The sequence below is a fragment of the Dermatophagoides farinae genome, chromosome 9, assembly GCF_024713945.1.
Source record: "Dermatophagoides farinae isolate YC_2012a chromosome 9, ASM2471394v1, whole genome shotgun sequence".
NCBI lineage: Eukaryota > Metazoa > Arthropoda > Arachnida > Sarcoptiformes > Pyroglyphidae > Dermatophagoides > Dermatophagoides farinae.
In genome coordinates, this window is record NC_134685.1 from 2319335 (window position 1) to 2338697 (window position 19363).

Genomic DNA, 19363 nt, shown 5'->3' on the forward strand with positions numbered 1-19363 from the left:
CAAAAAAAAAAAAACAACATTATGATTCAAAGTTCTCAAGAAAAATGTCTATGTTTTATTTTTGAAACGATTCTGACTTTTCCTGGTTATTATTGCATGTGGAATAGTTATATTTTGATGAACATGATGATGTAATTATCTTGTCTTCTGATCCATATAATTCTTGATTGTCATTGTATTTGATTTCCAATTAAATTGATCATTTTTTTTTATTTTTTTAATCTTGATGTTGGTTTCTTTTTTTTAGAAAAAAAAGAAAAATCTAATCCGTTAACTTTGATCAGATGATGATAATAATCATTTATATATTTGAATGAAAATCATAACTTATCATTGAAGATGATGAAAAGATATTATACAGTAAACATAAATAAATTTTTCCTAGAATTACTATCGATTATCTATTGATGATCACACTCAAACACACATACAGATCAAATACAAACAATAACCTTCAAATGTAAAAAAGTTTTCTTGAGAATTTCAATCATCTTCATTTGTTGATAATGATGATTGAATTTGATTTTTTTTTTTTTTTTTTTTGAAGAATTTCATTGAACAAGTGCTTGTTTTCTTTATCTCTTTCTCTTGTATATAAACCGTTGTTATTTGGCCATCATCATGAACCAAAAAAAAAAGAACATCAGTAGAAAAATAAAAACATTGTATCATTTCATTTCACTGGAATTGATTTCAGATGTTTATGTAATTTTTTTTTCTTCTTTTTATTATTTAATTTTGAAAAAAAAATTCAATTTTATTTTTTTTCCTTCTTGTTAATCACAGTGATAATCATCACACACACACATGTTCACTTTCTTTGCATTTGAATCATATATATATCGATACTATCGATAATTATCATTTTTTGTAGTTTTGGTAAGGCATTCTTTTTTTTTCTTTTTTTTAACTGTTTATCATTCATTCATTCATTTTTTAAATTTTAAAATGGCAATCATTATAATATACCCCTGTTTATGTAATATATATTAAATCAATCAAGGCCACGATTATATCAAAGCTAAAAGAATAAGAAAACAATTCATCAAATCATAATATCGTAAATAGTCAAAATTCAATTGAAATATGAAATCATCGTCATCGTTGATGATGATGAAAGTGGTTGTTGTGGTGGTGGGTTTCCATTTATGAAGATGATGATGACCATCATCATCATCGACAACAACAATGAGCATTGAATTTCATTGTACACCAGTGTCTGTGGTATGTGTTGTTTTATATATACTATATACTATTATATTAAAATACCTGATTTTCTTTTTTTTTGTCTTCATTTAGAAATATATTGCATCCTTTGGTGTGTAGCCCCTTTATATTGTCCTTTCAATTTTATATTATTATCTGGTAGAGTTAGCTTTAGTCATTTCGTCTGTCATGATGATTGTATTGTATTGTATTGTTTGTGTAAGACAAATTCCATGTAAATTGTTCATTCCTTTTTTTTTCTTATTACTGCTTTACTTGTGTTTATGACTGATTTTTTCTCTAGAATTTTTCATCGAATGTTTTTTTCCCCTTTTCGTTACTCATATATATATTAGATTGTTGTCATCATCATCATTATCTTTCAATTTTTCTCATGAATCTGAAATACACTTGATTTTCAATAATCATCATCAATTTGTCATCGTTATCATTTTTTTTCCTTTTCAATTTCTTTTTAATAAGTGGATTTTTCTCCAATCTTTTCAATATGTCAATCATCACTGTTTTCATCATCATCATCATTTATATAATCAGTGAGAAATGAAAAAAATGATTAAAGCATTGTGTAACACGTGTGTGTGTGTGTGTAAAATCATTCATTGACTTGATGCTATAATGGTATTCAATATTGAAAAACGTCAACAATATCGGCTGCTATTTCCGTTTCGATTATTTATTTGTGTTGTAATCACATCCAGAATTTGATAGTTTTTTTTTCTCATGTTTTAGAATCTTGAATTTACGATGCGTGTGTGTGTGTGAGCAAAATTTTTTTTTTGTCGATTCTTTTTACTTTGTTGTGGTTATTTTTAATTTTTTCGTTATAAAAACAATGGTAAAAAAAATCACACCTTTACACACGTAAACACACACAACCTACACGAATTTTTCTACATGAATTTTGATTGAACAATCAATCCAAGACGTTTATTCAATTTTTTTGAATTGAATATGCTGCTGTTGGTTCTGTAATGTAACCCACACACACACGCTTTACATGTCTTTATATTTTGAAAATGTGTGGCATGTGTTTTTTTTTAATTTTGAAATGTGCACATTGTGTGTCACGCTTTAGCAACATGATGATAATATAATAATTCGTTTTTGTATTCCTGTTTTTAAAAAAAAAATTGGAAAATTTTAATTTTTTCACTTGTTGATTGTTATTTTGTTGTTGATGTGGTCAGTATTATTTGGATGAAAAATGATGGGAAAAAAAATTTTCTTTTACCATCATTGATCAATTATAATGTAGTTCTTTTTTTTGGCTAAAATTTCTTTTTACACTTTTTGAATATTATTATCATCTAATCGATAATTGAATCGATGATGATTAGATGTGAACATTTTATCCATTATATATGATGATTGATTGATTGATTTTCTTTAATTTTATTTTTTTCTAGAATTCTATGGCTTCTATCACCAACAACAAGTACAACAACAACAAAGGATACGGCAAACCGGCATGATCAATGATGATTGAAAATCAATTCAATTTGAAATTTTTTGCCATTCATCAATTGATTAAATCTTTTCTACAACTACAACTACAACAACAACAACAACGACGGAAATGGTGATATTAATGGTGAACAGCAAAACAAAAAAAAAAACTCTGAATGAAAATGGAAACAACATATACTTGTATAATAAGCATATACGACAATCATAATAATAATGATGATGACAAGAAAAATTTCTAATCAATCAATTAATGATCATTTTTTTTAAATATCGATCTACCTTTTTTTTCTTATTATTTCTACACATGTCAATTTCATATATATTCATTTGTATTATATAGCCAATCAACATTAACCAATATATATTGTTTTTGATTTGTCAACGGAAATCTTATTGGCCATTCTGTTGAATTTTAATTTATTCAAATTGTGTATGTGAGTGAGTGAGTGAGTGCATTCAATCAATAACGATAACAACTACGACGACGACGACGAAGAAAAGTACATTTTCTTCGAATTTTTTATCCAATTCAAAAAAAAAAATTGAATTATTGCCAATAATAATCACTGTTTGATAATAATAATAATAATATAATAATTTGCCATCATCATTATCATGGATGTTTTACCTGATATAATTACACCGGAACAAGAAAAGGTTTGCATTTATTCATTTTTAGTCGTTTTTGTTTTACAAAAAATACCTATTCTGGTTTCTTTCCAATATTATCTTTACCTCTGTATGTATGCAGTAGTGTAGTTGTTTCAATTTTGAGTAGTTATTATATAGCTAGTTGTATCTTGTTTTTACCAGTTTTTGTTTTTTCACTTACAATACGTTTTCTGGTTTCTTTAGTAGATTTCATCAGAAAAATTTGATTCAAGAAATATGATGATTTTTTTTATAAACATTGTAACCACTTATACCTACTGCTTTGTTATTGTTATTATCGATTATTGTTTTTTTTCATCATTCAAATCATTTAAAAGTCGATTAGAACCGTAAAAATGATAAATAATGGTATTTGGTAATACCTGTACCTGAATACCACTGCATGAAAGTGAAAATAGATGATTATCATGATGTGTGTGTGTGTCGAAAGAATTTTCTTCTTTTTTTTATATTTTATCATTTTCGGCCAATCCATGAGTCAGCTGATAAAGTGCAATATTTATATGAAAATGAAAATTTATTTTGTTTTTTTTTTGTTTACTATTTTTTTCAGATATTAAATAATTTTCTTCAAGCGGTCAATAGATCACGTATACAGAATAATGAACCATTAATGCGTGCACGTACAGCATGTAAATTTTTAATGGCACGTAAATTTGATCTAGATCGTTCATTAATGTTATATAAATCACATGAAACGATAAGATTTCGTGAAGGATTAGTAAAATTTGATCCATTAAAGGATCCGTTAAAACATGAATTGGAAACGGGAAAATTTACAATACTTGTAAGTATATATAGATATAATGTTTATATTCATTCAACTATCAATCAATTTCATTTCATTTCACTTTTTCTTTTATCCACATGTGCTGTCCTCGTTTTTGAAAATATATATACACATTTCGTTGTCATTCATTATTGTCATTGATTGTGATTTTGGTGTTTTCTCTCTCTCTCTCTGTGTCTCTCTGTGTATTTATGTATGTATTAAAGCCAAAACCGGATAGGACTGGTTCAATGATTGCAATGTTTTCCGCTGGCAAACATATACCACAGGAAACGACACATCAAACAACATTACAAGGTGTCGTCTATCAATTGGATGTTGCATTAGACGATGTTCAAGCACAAAAATCCGGAATCATATTTATTTATAATATGATTGGATCAAAATATAATAATTTTGATTATGAACTAAGTCATAAAATTTTAAATCTATTAAAAGGTGCATATCCAGGAAGATTGAAAAAAGTTTTAATATTATCGGCACCAATGTGGTTTAAAACACCGTTTCGAATATTACAATTTTTCATACGAGATAAATTAAGAGATCGTGTACATATGATTAATTTATCACAATTATCATTACATATAACAACAGAATTAATACCAATAGATCTCGGTGGTACATATCAAATTAATCATCAACAATGGTTAGAACATTGTTTACAGATACATAAAAATGATATGGGTGATCTATGTCCATCATTACCATCGGATAAAACATTGTTTCCAACACCACCATCATCGAATGTATCATCATTGAATAATTCACCAATTGGTACAATGAAAAATAATACATTTTCATCAACATCCTCATCATCATCATCATCATCATCATCATCATCAACAACAATATTATCATCAACATTGGCCAAACATTCATTTATGAATAATTTTCTAAACAATGATAACCATTCTGTGAATAGTAATAATAATAATAATTCAGATATAACGACAACAACAACATCATTTCCTTCACCATTAATCAATGGTTGTAATAATATGACAACAATACAGACTATTATGAATAATAATAATGTTAATTATAATAATAATAATAACAATGTTGATGTTGATAATGGTCCATCACCGATTGGTCAACCAAATGAAATTGAATCATTTTTAGAAATATATGAAGAAATTGATGATGATATTGAAGGCATTACATTAGAAGAATTTCTACAACATCTTAATCAAAAAAAACGTAAAGGAATGTTTGATGAATATAATGAAATAAAAATGACACCACCTACCGGTACATTTGATACGGCACGTAATAAAGCTAATCAACAGAAAAATCGTTATGTTGATGTATTGAGCTATGATCATAGCCGTGTACGATTACCAATGATTGATAATGATCCTAATTCTGATTATATTAATGCCAATTATGTTGATGGTTATCGACAGAAACGAGCTTTCATTTCAACACAAGGTAATTGAATCCAATTTTAATATTTACATATATTAATATGTTTTCCAATCATTTCCTGAAAAAAAGGTCCATTGACAAAAACATTTGTTGATTTTTGGAGATGTATTTGGTATAATAAAACAATTGTGATTGTAATGACTACACGAACAATGGAAAGATGTCGTGCCAAATGTGGCCAATATTGGCCATTAGATGAGAAAGCAACATTGAAATTTGGTAATTTTCTTATCATCAATAATCATGTTGATCAGGATAAAGATTGGATGATATCCAATCTAACATTGGTCAATACTGATACGAATGAACGTCGTACTATTGTTCATATGCAATTTACTAGTTGGCCTGATTTTGGTTCGTTATTTATTTATTTTTTTTTTAATAAAAAGGAAAAAAATTAATTTTTTTTTAAATTCTCTCAATCAATCAATAAAAACAACAGGTGTTCCACAATCAGCCATTGCAATGCTCGAATTTCGACAAAAAGTTCGAGATTATCAGAAACAATATCTAAAAACGATTGATTGGAAAGGCCATCCTTTAGGACCACCAATTGTTGTCCATTGTAGTGCGGGCATTGGTCGAACTGGTATGTTTTTTTTTGTTGTTTTTGTCGATTGTTTTGTTGATGATAGAATTTGATTGATTGATATGTGTGTGATGACTTTTTTTTTGTGTGTGTGTGTTGTTGTCATCACCCCTATATTTTTTCGATCGATCAATAAATATTTTATTTCGTATTTTTTTTGTTCATTGTTCTCATTTTCTATTTTTTTTTCTTTATATAGGCACATTTATCACTATTGATATCAGCATACAACGTTAGATGATCGTAATCGTATTGATATTAAAAAAACTGTTGAAAAAATTCGTCTACAACGTGCCTATAGTATTCAGATGCCCGATCAATATGTATTCTGTTGTTTAGCCGTACTTGAATATGCAATGTGGAAAGGTCTATTGGAAAATGTAAATTTAACAAAATTTGAAGAAAGTGATCAATCAGATACTGATGGTGATTGATTTCATATCGATTACATCCATCTTTTATCACAATGAATTGTTGTATGTGAACAAAAGATGAAAATTAATCATCCACTGCAAAAAAAACTCATATAACACATGCACACACACATCACAAACACGGAAACTAACAAATCGACCCAATTTTTTTCAATAATTTATCAAATCCCGCTAATCAATTGACAACAAAATGTGATTGAACCCAGAAACCATAGTGATCAAAATACAAACATATACAAACACTCACTTGAATTTGTCAATTTTTTTTCTTCTAAATAGCCAAAATACTTGTAGAAATTAGCAATCAAATTTATCATTCAAAGTTGCATAATTATTTTTATTTTTATTTTTTGCATGAATTCAAATCAATTTAGTATCATTTTTTTTGAAACTTTATATTTGCACGTACACACACACCACACACACACAGACCAAAAGTACAGTTTTTTTTTGTTGTTGTTGTTGTCTACAAATCTACAAATGTTTTTTTTGTTTGTGTGTATGTGTGACATTCATCGAAATCTGCCCTATCGAATCAAATCAATTTTTTCTCCTCATCGCTTAGATCATCAATCAAAAAAAAAAGAAAGAAGAAATTTTTTTCCAGCTAAAAAACTCTTCGATAAAAACATTTTTTTTCCAAAATTTACTAAATACAAAAATTTGTGAATCAATTGATGTGATGAAAACTGTCAAAAGAGATTTGAATTTTTTTTTTTTGCACACGCAATGAGCTTATATAGGAGCTCATCATCATAAACGTGGTGATTTTTTATCCAGAATTATTCATTGCAATTTGTCATTGCCATTTATAATCATGTTTAAAATGTTGGCAATAATTAATGTTTTTTTTTATCAATGATAATTGGCCATTTGGATCAACAAGAAAATCACCAATTTGTCAGAATGTAGAATCCAACAAAACATTTTCTCTTTCTCTCTCTGTGTGTGTGTGTGTGTGTCATTAACTAATTCTTCTTGTTTTGTAATTCAACCATTTTCCTTTCAACTACCAACAACTTTTTTTTTTTTTAGTTTAATTGCCATTTCATAAGTCTGAATTTGAATTTGTTGTTTTTTTTTAAATTTTGTAATTTTTTTGAACTTTGACAATTACACACATACACACGCACATATACACGTCAATTTAATGTTTTGAAATGAACAAAAAAAAACCATTTTTCCATAACACTCATCATCACCATTTTTTTCGAAAAAAAAATTCGTTCATCATTCTTGATCAATCATCATCATCATCATTTTATTTATAACTTTTTTTTTCTCGAGATCCAAATCATTCATTGAAGATACAAATTATATATATGACAAACAAACATCCAAAAAAAAATCATCATGATCACATTTGAAATTATTGATGACCATCATCAGTAACCGTTTTCCATTATTTTTTTTTTGTATCTCTGTTTTCAAAAATGTGAATTCTATCTGAAAAACCAAGATATCATCACCAAACAAACAAACAAACCAGCAAGCAAAAAACAAACAAACAAATTTTTTTTTCTGATGTACAAAAATAATTTTATTATTGAATTGAATTATTGAATTATCATCATTATTTAAAAACTTTCATCATCAATATAATAATAATAAAAATTATTTTCAGTCATGAATAAATCTTTGAGATTTTTTTTTCATCATCGTTCAAATGATAAAATCAATAATAATAATAATAATATGGATATATATGAAAATGAGAACCAGAACAAGATTCTTGTTTCTCATTTGTTTTTTTTTCGATAAAAAAAAAGTTGATGTAAATTATTTTACAGAGCGAGCAAATGAGAGTGAGAGAGAGAGGAAGAATGCGATAAATGATTGTGATTTCATATAAAAAACAAATGACCATTTTCATTTTTGATAAAACAAAAATGGAAATTTCAATATTGTAAATGTTTGATTTAAAAAATATTCAATTGTATGGCATGTATGCCATTTTTTTTTTTTGGTCCAATATGTTGCTTTTTTTTAAAAAAATATTTGGCAATGATGTTCGAAAAAAAACTGGACCTATTATAAGTATTCATTTGAAACACTCTTGCTGGTGGGTGGGATTAAATATGGCAACCATAAAAAGTAATTTGGCCATATTTATTTTCAATCAATTCATCAATTGGTTTCGAATATGATTATTGCATTTTTTTTTCGTTGTCGCAGTTATTAGTGATTTGAATTTTCGTTTTATCAATATAATCATTTCCATCAGTATATTCGATTATGATTGATCAAATTTCTGATTGATGGCCAGTAGCAGAAAGATGTTTCTGTAGAACGGCCGGCATTAAAAAACCTTTACCACAAACCGTACAGGTGTGTGGAAATCTTTTCGTATGTATAGCAATAATATGATTACGTAATGATGATGATTGATTGAATTTCGAACCACATTCCTGACATTGATATGGCTTCTCTCCTGTATGTGTTAACATATGACGTTGAAGATGTGATTTCGTCTTGAAACTTTTACCTAATGTTCAGAAACAAAGGTGAATAAATAATATAATAATAATTGGTGGCAAATGACTTACCGTTACCACAATGTGAACAATGAAATTTTCTACGAATACCATCGGAACCAAGCGTTATACCATTGACTACAGAAATGAATGATATTCTTGGTTTTCGATTTCCTTTTCCTTTTCCTTTCATCGGTTTATAATCACTGGGGCTAATAATTTTGGTGATGGCACTACCGAGGGTATTCGCTAATTCTGTTGGAGATAATGAGCCATTTGGGCTAAGAAGTGAAAGGAAAAAATCGATCATGTTAATAAATGCAAATCTTCTTTTTAGAAACAAACCTTGACACTGCGATATTCGTGTTATTTGAGGCGGAAGAAGATGAATGAGGCTTAATTGATTTCTGCGTTTTTTTGGCTACCCCCAATCCTGATGGAACTTGTTGATTTTTAGAAGTCTTTGTTGATGGCAGCTGCGAATGCACGATTTTATTTTGAGCTGATGATGGTACTCTGGAGAGGCCTGGTAATCCATTATTGATTTGAGTACCACCATTCGTTTGAGCAGATTGTAAAAATGGAGTTGCTGTTTGTCCGGGATTTCCCGTTCGATGTGCAAATGGCTGTAAAGAAACTAATTGAACCATCTGACCATTAGCGGTTGTAAATGTCGCATTAGGATTAAATATTGCAGCAGCACCTTGTGGATTCGTTGACGCTGCTGCAGCTGTAGCCGCAATTGTTGGATTAGTTTGTGGATGAGGACCTGCCGCTAATAATTGACCAGTAGTGACTGCAGCACCAGCAGCATTTGGAAATAAAAAATTAGGATGAGCTATTGTGAACGCCGCTGTAGGTAATGATTGACCTGAATGAGTCTGGTTATGCGATGATTGTGCATTTGAATTGTGATGAATAGGTTGAGGCTGTTGTTGCTGATTTCCATTAGCATTCGAATTGGGAATTTGTATAGGAAGACCTTGTGCAATGGATTGATGATGGTGCTGAAGATGATGTGGTTGAGCTTGATTTAAAAATCGTTCGGGCTGCAATTGATGCTGATGATGATGAGATAAATTTGGTAATTGTTGATGCTGATTTGAAGATGATAAATTAAAAGATTTAGACGAAATATTGAGCTGTGGTGGATGTTGTTGATCCAAATCTTCATCACTATTAAAATCATAAATATCAGCAGAAACCTGTTGACGCTGCTGTGTTTGAGTTTGTGGCATTTGTATATCACAATTATTTTTGGTTATATTTTCACCATTTTCTTCTCCCGCTTCCTCATCATTCTCGTCTTCATCATCTTCATCATCATCATCATCATCATCGTCATCATCATCATCATCGTCTTCATCATCATCGAAACCAATAAGATCAGGCTGATGATCATCGTCTTCATTATTAAGGTCATCATTGTCAGCAGCCGTAACAATCATATGTTGCTCATTACTATGTACGTTCGAAATTAATTGATGATTTTGTATATCGAAATGTTGATGATTATTATCAAATTCTTGTTGTTGTTGTAGATGAAATTGTTCTTGATGAATAACATTTTCATTACCATCACCAGTATCATCTTCCTCATCATCTTCTTCTTCATCGCCGATATGATTGTCATCAACATTTTCATCAATTCCATAATAGTCTTGATGTTGTTGAGTTTGATGTAAAATTCCACCATTCATATCACACACTTGTTGTTGTTGTTGTTGATACTGCAGAGTTGGTTCTTCATCAACATCGGTTTCCTCATCAGTTTCTTCATCATCATAATCACCATTCTCATTATCGCAATGATTACTATTATCTAAAACCAGTTCCTCTTCTACATCCTCAACACTTTCATCGATGATTGTAGCATTATCATCTTGATCTTGATCATCAGATTGTTGTTGTTGTTGCTGTAAATGTGAATCAAATAATTGTCTAGTATCATAATTATCATGAGGATGACGATTGATAGATAAAGGAAAATTATTTCCTTTCAAAATGGGTGATGAATTTTTCACTATTGAAAATGTTGGACATGGCGATTCATCTACAGGTGTCGGTGAATAAAGCTGTGATTCAAGAATGAGATCATCGTCGGTTTCAGTTGCAATCGAACGACTAGAAATGGAAAAAAATCATTATAAAATGCTGTTTTTTTCAAACAAACAATTAAAAAAAACGAAAAACAAATCATACCATTTTCCATCATTCGAAATGATTGTATTGGATATTCGATTCGGTATAAATGATTGATCAATACCATTGATGGAAGAACCGTTATTAGAAAAATGATGATATGATAAATGATTATTTTGATGAATATGATGATTTGAATCACTAAAATTGGTAAAATTTTTATTCAATTGATGATTCGTCAATGATGATGATGTTGTTGATGATAATATCGTGGTCGTATTTGAAGCTATCGTCGTCGCCGTCGTCGTTGTTGTTGATGATGATGATGATGATGTGGATGATGTTAAAAACTGTTCATTATTCGTTGATTGTTGATTATTAGGTGCACAAACATCACACCGATGTGGTGGTGATGATGCATGTGACATAATATGCCAATTATAATGGAATCCATTATCCGATACATATGTACAATGTGAACAAGTTAATAGCTTTACACCTTCCGTTTCGGCATGTTGTTGTCGATGTTTTTGATAATAATTCAAACATGTGAATATTGAATTACATGTTTGACATGTATAAAGACCTGATGCTATAAAGTGGATTTTAACAATGAGGGGAAAAAAATAGATTATTAAAATGAATCAATGAAAAAAAAATTTTTACGCTAAACATACATTTGTTATTTGTATCAGCGGACAACATTATTTATTTTTTATATATGTGTGTGTTTATTTTACTTTTCTTTTTCTATTATGATGATGATGATAACGATTGTATTCACATGACATTTGTTTTTGAATCATAAAGAATGATGATGATGACAATGATGATGGTGATTCAAAAAATGAAAATAATGTTGATTTAAACATTGAAAATTGAATTTCAATTTATCGATTTTGTATATATGTCTTAGATATAATGATTATTTGTTTATCTGGGTTGATGAATATTTTAGAATTTTATAAACATTGATGATTGATTTGATTTGTAATTGGAATTGGAATTCAAAAAAAAAAAAAAATAAAAAATAAAGGCACATGATCTTTGCTCATTCATTATTTCTTCATGCAAACACCATCAATTCTCAAATTCAATGCTGATACATATGGCTCGCATTATTATTATTTGCAATTTCTGTATTATGATGATGATGATAATTGCAAACAAACAAACAAACAAACAAGAGCTAACAGGTTTTTCTTTTGGCTCTTTTAGCTTTTCTGAATTATTATTATTTATATATACTGTCAGTTTCGCAAAAACAAAAAATCAATATAGTCAATTTAATACTTGATGATGATGATGATGATGATAAAAAATTATTCTGAATTAATTAATTGCTTCAAGCTTTTTTTTCTTGTTTTGCTTCTGAATTTTTTCTCTTTTATTATCCAGTTTTTCTTTCATCAATAATATAATATAATAAATGAATTGAATATATGCGTCACATGTATATGTTTGTTGACCAATGGTGAATGATGATGATGAATCCAATCAATTGAATTGTGGAATTCTTCATTTGTGATTAACTGACAAAATGTAGGAAAAAAAACCAATCACTAATCATCAACCACTACAATTTTAAAATGAATGAATAAATGAATGAATATCGATGCAATAGCGATCGATTCAATACAACACATTGATTAACAATTCATTATAAAATATACGTGTATCATTGTGTCTTGAAATGTTGTTGTTTCATTAAGAATTTTTCAATTGAAAATCAAATAAAAATATTGAAATTTAATAATAATAAACACAGAGAAAAAAAGATAGCAAGACAAAAACATGGATACATATTTTTTTATTCGATGCTTTAGATTCGATTCCATTCGATGGATGGACAGAATGACAACAGATTTTATTCGTTTGTTCTTTCAATTGATGCGAGTTTTTTTGTTGCTGTTGCTGCTGCTACTGTTGTTGTTGTTGTTGTTGTTATTGTTGTTATTGTTGCATTGCAACCAGTGTGTTATACAAATAACTATGCTACTACAATTTTTTTTTTTTAATAAAATGTCTCATTATATATACCGCTACTATTTTATTCGAAAATAAATTCTTTTGTTATTTTTTATTTTGAAAATTATTATTATTCTTTGAAAAAATTTATGAGGAAGTGGAATAGAATTATGAATTTGTTTTTTTTTTGTTCATGTTTGTGTGTGAAATGGTAGTGGTGAATGAAAATTGTAGTAGTATAATGAAATGATAAATGGAATTTTTTATTCATCAACTACAACCCTCTTACGCGCCTTTTTCTATGCTTCCACTGTGTGTGTGACTTTAACAATTTTTTTTTTATTGTTTGGTTCGCTTTTTTTTTGTTCACTTTTATCTTGGTTTTATTTATTTTTTTTGTCATTTTTCTATGATTATCCATTGACGGATTCGTTTGTAATCATTAAGTATTAAAGATTTTTTTGATAAGATAAAATGGAACCATCAAAACCAGTAGTTGGTTATTGGGATATTCGTGGTCTAGCACAGCCAATTCGTATGTTATTATCATATGTTGGTGTTGATTTCATCGATAAACGTTATCATTATGGACAACCACCAACATTTGATCGATCCGATTGGTTGAATGAAAAATTTCAACTTGGTTTAGATTTTCCAAATCTACCATATTATATTGATGGTGATATTAAATTGACCCAAACATTGGCCATTTTACGGCATTTGGCACGTCGTCATAATCTTGATGGTGAAACTGAAGAAGACCGTATACGGATATCACTTTGTGAACAACAAACAGTCGATATGGTCATTGCCATGGCACGTGTTTCATATGATCCAAATTGTGAAAAATTGAAACCAGAATATCTTCGTACATTACCAAATCAATTGGAATTAATGTCAAAATTTATTGGCGATCTTCCATTCGTCGGCGGTACAAATCTAAGCTATGTAGATTTCTGTCTCTATGAATTATTGGTCAAATATAAAGTGTTGACATCGGAAATTTTGGAACCATTTGAAAATCTACAAAATTTCATTAAACGTTTTGAATCGATGCCCAAAATTGCTGCATACATTCGTGAACAGGAACCTAAACCATTCAATGGTGCTATTGCTAAATGGAATGGTACATATCAATAAATCAATCAATTGAATTTTTAATTAATTTTAATGAGAAAGTAAAATTCCTATAAAAAAAAAATCTCCAATGTATTACTAAACAGATTACTAATAGAAAAAAAATTGAATAAATTTCACACACACACACAAAAACAAAAACTTTCTTTAGAATTTTGTTTTTTCTCAATCTATCCACATCTTTTGATTTGATTTCAACATGGTTTTTTTTCAATTTCTTGATGATAATGATCATCATAATAATAATTCATTCGAATCTGTCATCCATTCCGTTATTTTTGTTGTTGTTGTTGTTGTTGATCAGATTTATATATCGAATATATTTTTGTTCACAAATCATCCACACATACACACAGTTAATTAATACAACAACAACAAGAAGAAAAAAAATTCTCATGAATAACTTTTGCAATTCGCGCAGGTAAACCAATCTTTTTCGATCAATGATGGTTACCCATGGTCGGTGTCTTCATCAACGATTGATTAATGAATTGGTTGTTTGAATTCTTAAAATATTGTGGTATATATCAGATGCGCCATCCATTGGTCTTATATACAAAGAATTGAAATTTTTTTTTTGTTTTTTTTTTTGGACAAAAAAAACCACTGATGATGACTCATATTATCATCATTGAAAACCGTGATGTAATCATCATCATCAACATCATCAACATATATATCGATCGATCGATGATAAAATCATTATAAAACGCCCATTTTTTTTGTTATTTTTATAAATGAAAAAAATTTTTTTCTAGAAAAAAAAAGAGAAAACAATCATCATTGGTTGCTGTTTACCATATACATTCCATTTTTATCCATTTTTATTGCTCGATCAACTGTTCTTGTTTTTTATTTGTTTGTTTTTTTTTGCCAAATCATCGCTGCTGCTGTTGTTTATGGTTTGAACTTGATTTTTCTTCTTTTTTCTTTGATTTTTACCCAACAACAACAACAACAATATTATCGATCAAACGAATTTATTTCTTCATTATTTCATTTTTTTTTATCGAAATCCAAACAACAACAACAACAACGAAAATGTCTTGGAACAATAATAATCGTCATCATTATAATAATAATCCATATTATAATAATCAATATCCACAACAACAACAACAACAACAGCAACAATTTAATCAATATAACCTTCCACATTATCCATCGTATCCACAGAATCAACCATATGTAAGTTTTGTTTTGAATAAGAATTTTTTTTTCTTATAATAATCAATATCAACAACAACAACAACAGCAACAATTTAATCAATATAACCTTCCACATTATCCATCGTATCCACAGAATCAACCATATGTAAGTTTTGTTTTGAATAAGAATTTTTTTTTCTTTTAATATTCTCAAAAAGAATATCTCAATTCAAATGTGTGTGTGGGCGTACTATTAATAGAACAATGTAGGTGTGTGTGTGTGTCAACATGTCATTTTGCTGAAATGAATAAATATTCTAACTGTTCATGAATTCTAATTCAATAGAATATTCTTATTTTTTATTGAAAAATTTTCACATTTGGATCTTTAAATTGAAAATTTTAAAAATATTCCGTAACGTTGTCTATGAACGGCGATGTTGTTGATGTTCGAGTTGAGAATTTTTTCTTCTTTTTTCGTTCTTTTCGCATCGTTTTTTTTGTCTATTGGCCTTGGCGATAAACGTTTTTGTTGTTTGTGAATCATCATCATCACTGGTTGTTTGTAAATTATAATTACAACAATCGATCAATCTAACAGCTTGAACTTGAATTAATTTTTTTTCTTTACGTTTCATTTTTTTTTTGTTTTTGAATCAAACAAATTTTTAATTGAAAATGACAAACACTGCTGCCAACGCCCATCAGATGCCTAACCAAGAATGGTTACGTTCCGTATTTGATAAAGTTGATAAAGATAGAAGTGGTCAAATATCAGCTAATGAATTACAAGGTGCATTAAGCAATGGAACATGGAAACCATTCAATCCTGAAACCGTAAATAAATTTGATTGATTTTTTTTGACCTTTGAAATATTCATTCCAATAATGGTTCTATCTCAGGTTCGATTGATGATTGCAATGTTTGATAAAGATAAAACTGGTTCAATTAATTTCGAAGAATTTTCTCATCTATGGCGTTATGTAACCGATTGGCTTAACTGTTTTCGATCATTTGATCGTGATAATTCTGGCAATATTGATCCATCCGAATTACGACAAGCATTGACAACATTTGGCTATCGTTTTACCGATAGTTTTCTACAAATTCTAATGAAACGTTATGATCGTGAAGGTAAAGGTAAGCATCGATCACTCTAAATTGATCAAACAATCATAAATGAATGATAAAATTTTTAAAATGCTTTTTTTTCTTTTCTCTCTTTTCATTCACCTTCATTCCCAATGAAATTATTGTTTTGTTTTGTTTGGAACATTTTTTTTTCTCATCGAAACAACGTCTCTAATATGTAATATATAATAGTGGCCAATGACTAACTTTTGAACTTCGTTTATGTAAACAAAAAAAAACCCCCTGAAAAATGAATTAGAAAATCATCACATACCCAGCAATATATTGTTCAGTCATCTTTTTTTTCCCACCACTTGAAACTAATCCAGTAGCAATCCCCCATTTGTATAATTTCTAAGCTTTTTTTCGTCATTTTTTTCATATACTTGCTTGTTATGACCATTCGATGATTCTGTATATCCTCCTCTATGCTATACATGTTTTACCCTTTTTCTGCATGAATTTTTTGGCTAAAAATTTTTTATTCATTTCATTTGTTTTTCTTATATTTTTTTTATAAACAGGTCACGTTACATTCGATGATTTTATTCAACTTTGTGTACAGCTACAAAGTTTGACCAATGCTTTTCGTCAATTTGATACCGATATGGATGGTTGGATTAAAATTTCCTATGAACAATTTCTTACCATGGTACTTAATATTGCATTGAATTGAATTTCTATGTGTAGATTTTGGTCATGGCCATCGATAATAATGATGATGATGGATCCCTATATATCATCCCCGGTTATTATACTTCCAGCCTGTAATTTTTTTTTAATGATTCCTTTCAAAACAGAAAAATTGTTGTCTACCTTTATATGTCATAAAAAGGAAAATTTGTATTTGTTTTGTTTTATTGATGTCCAAAAAAAAAGAAACTGTTGAAATTATTATATAATTAAAAAAAAAAACAAAGTTTGAATCAAAATAACAAAGTAGCCATGTGAAATACTGAATGATGAATAAAAGGAGAGAGAATGTTGTGTTATATGATTATATATAAAAATATCAAAAATATCTGTGTTGTATGTGTTTGTTTGTTTTGTTTTTCAATCAATTTCGCCATCACTATCAACGATTATAAACGAATTAATATTATTATCATCATCATGATCGGTTGAAACATCCGTTTTAATTAACGATTGTGTATTTGATGATTGTTCCATTAATGATTTAAATGGCATTTTTCGTACTATATTAGATGAATGAATTCGATTTATGATTGATTCATTTGTTTGTTTTGAATCAATTGTTGTATTAAGATTCGTTGTGGATGATATTGATGAACAACAATCACTTGATATTGGATGATAATATTCATTATGAACAAATAATGGCGGAAATAGATGTCGATGATTGATAAACAGTTCTCGTATTGGTGTTGATCGCATTAATAGCTGTTCATCGAAAATGTGTTCCATTTCCATATGTGATTGATTATCCATAATTTCGAGATCAGATTCACCATCAGCATCCATTTCGGTTGAGATCGAATAATCATTATCATGATTATATAATGATGATTCGATGCTGATCATATCACTACTACTATCGATTATATCATCAATTTTAACGGTACAGATTTTGTAAGATTTTTGTTTAAAAAAAGAAAAACCAATAATAGCGATGTAGATTGAAAGACAAAAAATGAAAAACATAATGAATGATTCGTAATAAGAAGCAAACATTGAAGAATCATGGCCATCGGTAAGTATGATAACTAAAATCAGCAACAACAACAACAAAAAAAATCAAATTATTATTCTGGTTAGTTAATAAATAAAAAAAAAGGAAAATAAATTATTATACCCATCGATTCGAATGCCAAGTAATAAAGATTATGTGCAATGAAAGAAGATTTGTAGAATATCGATATAATCAATATAATTATGAATAATAATGGTTGAAACATTGTATAAAGTTCCAATGGACGTTTTGAAATTTCGAAATTAATTGAATCAATAAATCGATTAAGTAGTAGATAATTATCATCAAATGTAAAATTTGTATCATTTTTAATTGCAAATTGTAAATGAGGTATCATATCAATATATGATGATTTTTCAATATTGATAGTGGCCGTCAACGATAATAATCGATCATTATCATCATACCAATGGTGGCAAGTTTCATTATATGCCAATGATAATTGATGAATAAATTTTTCGAAAAATGACCACGATAAATTTGTCATCTGGTTCGATATCACATTAGTAGTAGTAGTATTATTAATAACATCATTAAATGATGATGATTCAATTTGGTTGATAACAAAATTTGGTTTTTTTGGCAAAAAATGATTCATAATGATGATTAGTTCGAAAATCACAGGCGTAATGTAAAAAAATTTCATTATGGCAATGGCATTTCCTGAATATAATATCAGGTATCATATATATGAATTATATCGATACAATACCAAAAAAAAAGTTGAAATATCTCTCTCTCGACAAATCTTTTTGTTTAACCACAAAGATTAAAAATTATTATTATGCAATCGCTTACACGCAAATATACAGAAAAATCGAAAACGAATTGTGTAAACGCGTTTGACTCGTATACGTTCCAGAATACATATAATAATCGCACATACACTGATTTTCTTTGCTTCAAAATGCGCAACAAAAAAAAAAATTAAAGAGAAAAAATCACATACGTCATTTATGAATGTATACTCGAACAATATTCGAATTTTTTGTTTGTTTTTTGTTTTTGATTGTTTTGATTTGATTTGATTCTTTTTTTTGGGC

General features: G+C 28.5%; 5 protein-coding genes across 9 annotated transcripts; 3 read left to right on the top strand and 2 right to left on the bottom strand.

Moving 5' to 3' along the window:
* Window positions 1-917: 917 nt before the first annotated feature.
* LOC124497491 (Protein tyrosine phosphatase Meg2) lies at window positions 918-8242 on the top strand. The gene is given in 8 exon segments (XM_047061148.2): window positions 918-1224; window positions 2634-3351; window positions 3920-4153; window positions 4363-5587; window positions 5654-5938; window positions 6027-6173; window positions 6373-6405; window positions 6408-8242. Coding segments are annotated over 7 exon segments (2166 nt in total). The 5' UTR covers window positions 918-1224; window positions 2634-3309; the 3' UTR covers window positions 6608-8242.
* Window positions 8120-13145, bottom strand: LOC124497503 (uncharacterized). The gene is made up of 5 exons (XM_075733947.1): window positions 11901-13145; window positions 11284-11815; window positions 9427-11205; window positions 9154-9362; window positions 8120-9092 (listed from the first exon to the last, which is right to left on the bottom strand). The coding sequence occupies exons 1-5, from the start codon at window positions 11926-11928 to the stop codon at window positions 8851-8853; spliced, it is 2790 nt and encodes a 929-aa protein (XP_075590062.1). The 5' UTR covers window positions 11929-13145; the 3' UTR covers window positions 8120-8850.
* Window positions 13146-13498: 353 nt separating this feature from the next.
* Window positions 13499-14469, top strand: LOC124497500 (glutathione S-transferase). The gene has a single exon (XM_047061158.2). The coding sequence runs from the start codon at window positions 13666-13668 to the stop codon at window positions 14329-14331; it is 666 nt and encodes a 221-aa protein (XP_046917114.1). The 5' UTR covers window positions 13499-13665; the 3' UTR covers window positions 14332-14469.
* A 548-nt stretch (window positions 14470-15017) lies between these two features.
* On the top strand, window positions 15018-17548 carry Alg-2 (Apoptosis-linked gene-2). Of its 5 annotated transcripts, none has more exons than XM_075733951.1 (4): window positions 15018-15516; window positions 16186-16314; window positions 16381-16618; window positions 16802-17107. In XM_075733951.1, exons 1-4 carry the CDS (start codon window positions 15370-15372, stop codon window positions 16813-16815), a joined length of 528 nt encoding a protein of 175 aa, XP_075590066.1. In that variant the 5' UTR covers window positions 15018-15369; the 3' UTR covers window positions 16816-17107. The 5 variants fall into 5 exon arrangements, with proteins under 5 accessions (XP_075590066.1, XP_075590063.1, XP_075590064.1 ...); XM_075733948.1 differs by lacking the exon at window positions 16802-17107 and adding an exon at window positions 17134-17548 and having other exon boundaries at window positions 15061-15516; XM_075733949.1 differs by lacking the exon at window positions 16802-17107 and adding an exon at window positions 17134-17548 and having other exon boundaries at window positions 15061-15516; window positions 16381-16612.
* Window positions 17549-17654: 106 nt separating this feature from the next.
* LOC124497495 (uncharacterized) lies at window positions 17655-19203 on the bottom strand. The gene is made up of 2 exons (XM_047061151.2): window positions 18423-19203; window positions 17655-18333 (listed from the first exon to the last, which is right to left on the bottom strand). Exons 1-2 carry the CDS (start codon window positions 18964-18966, stop codon window positions 17663-17665), a joined length of 1215 nt encoding a protein of 404 aa, XP_046917107.2. The 5' UTR covers window positions 18967-19203; the 3' UTR covers window positions 17655-17662.
* Between the last annotated feature and the right edge of the window lie 160 nt (window positions 19204-19363).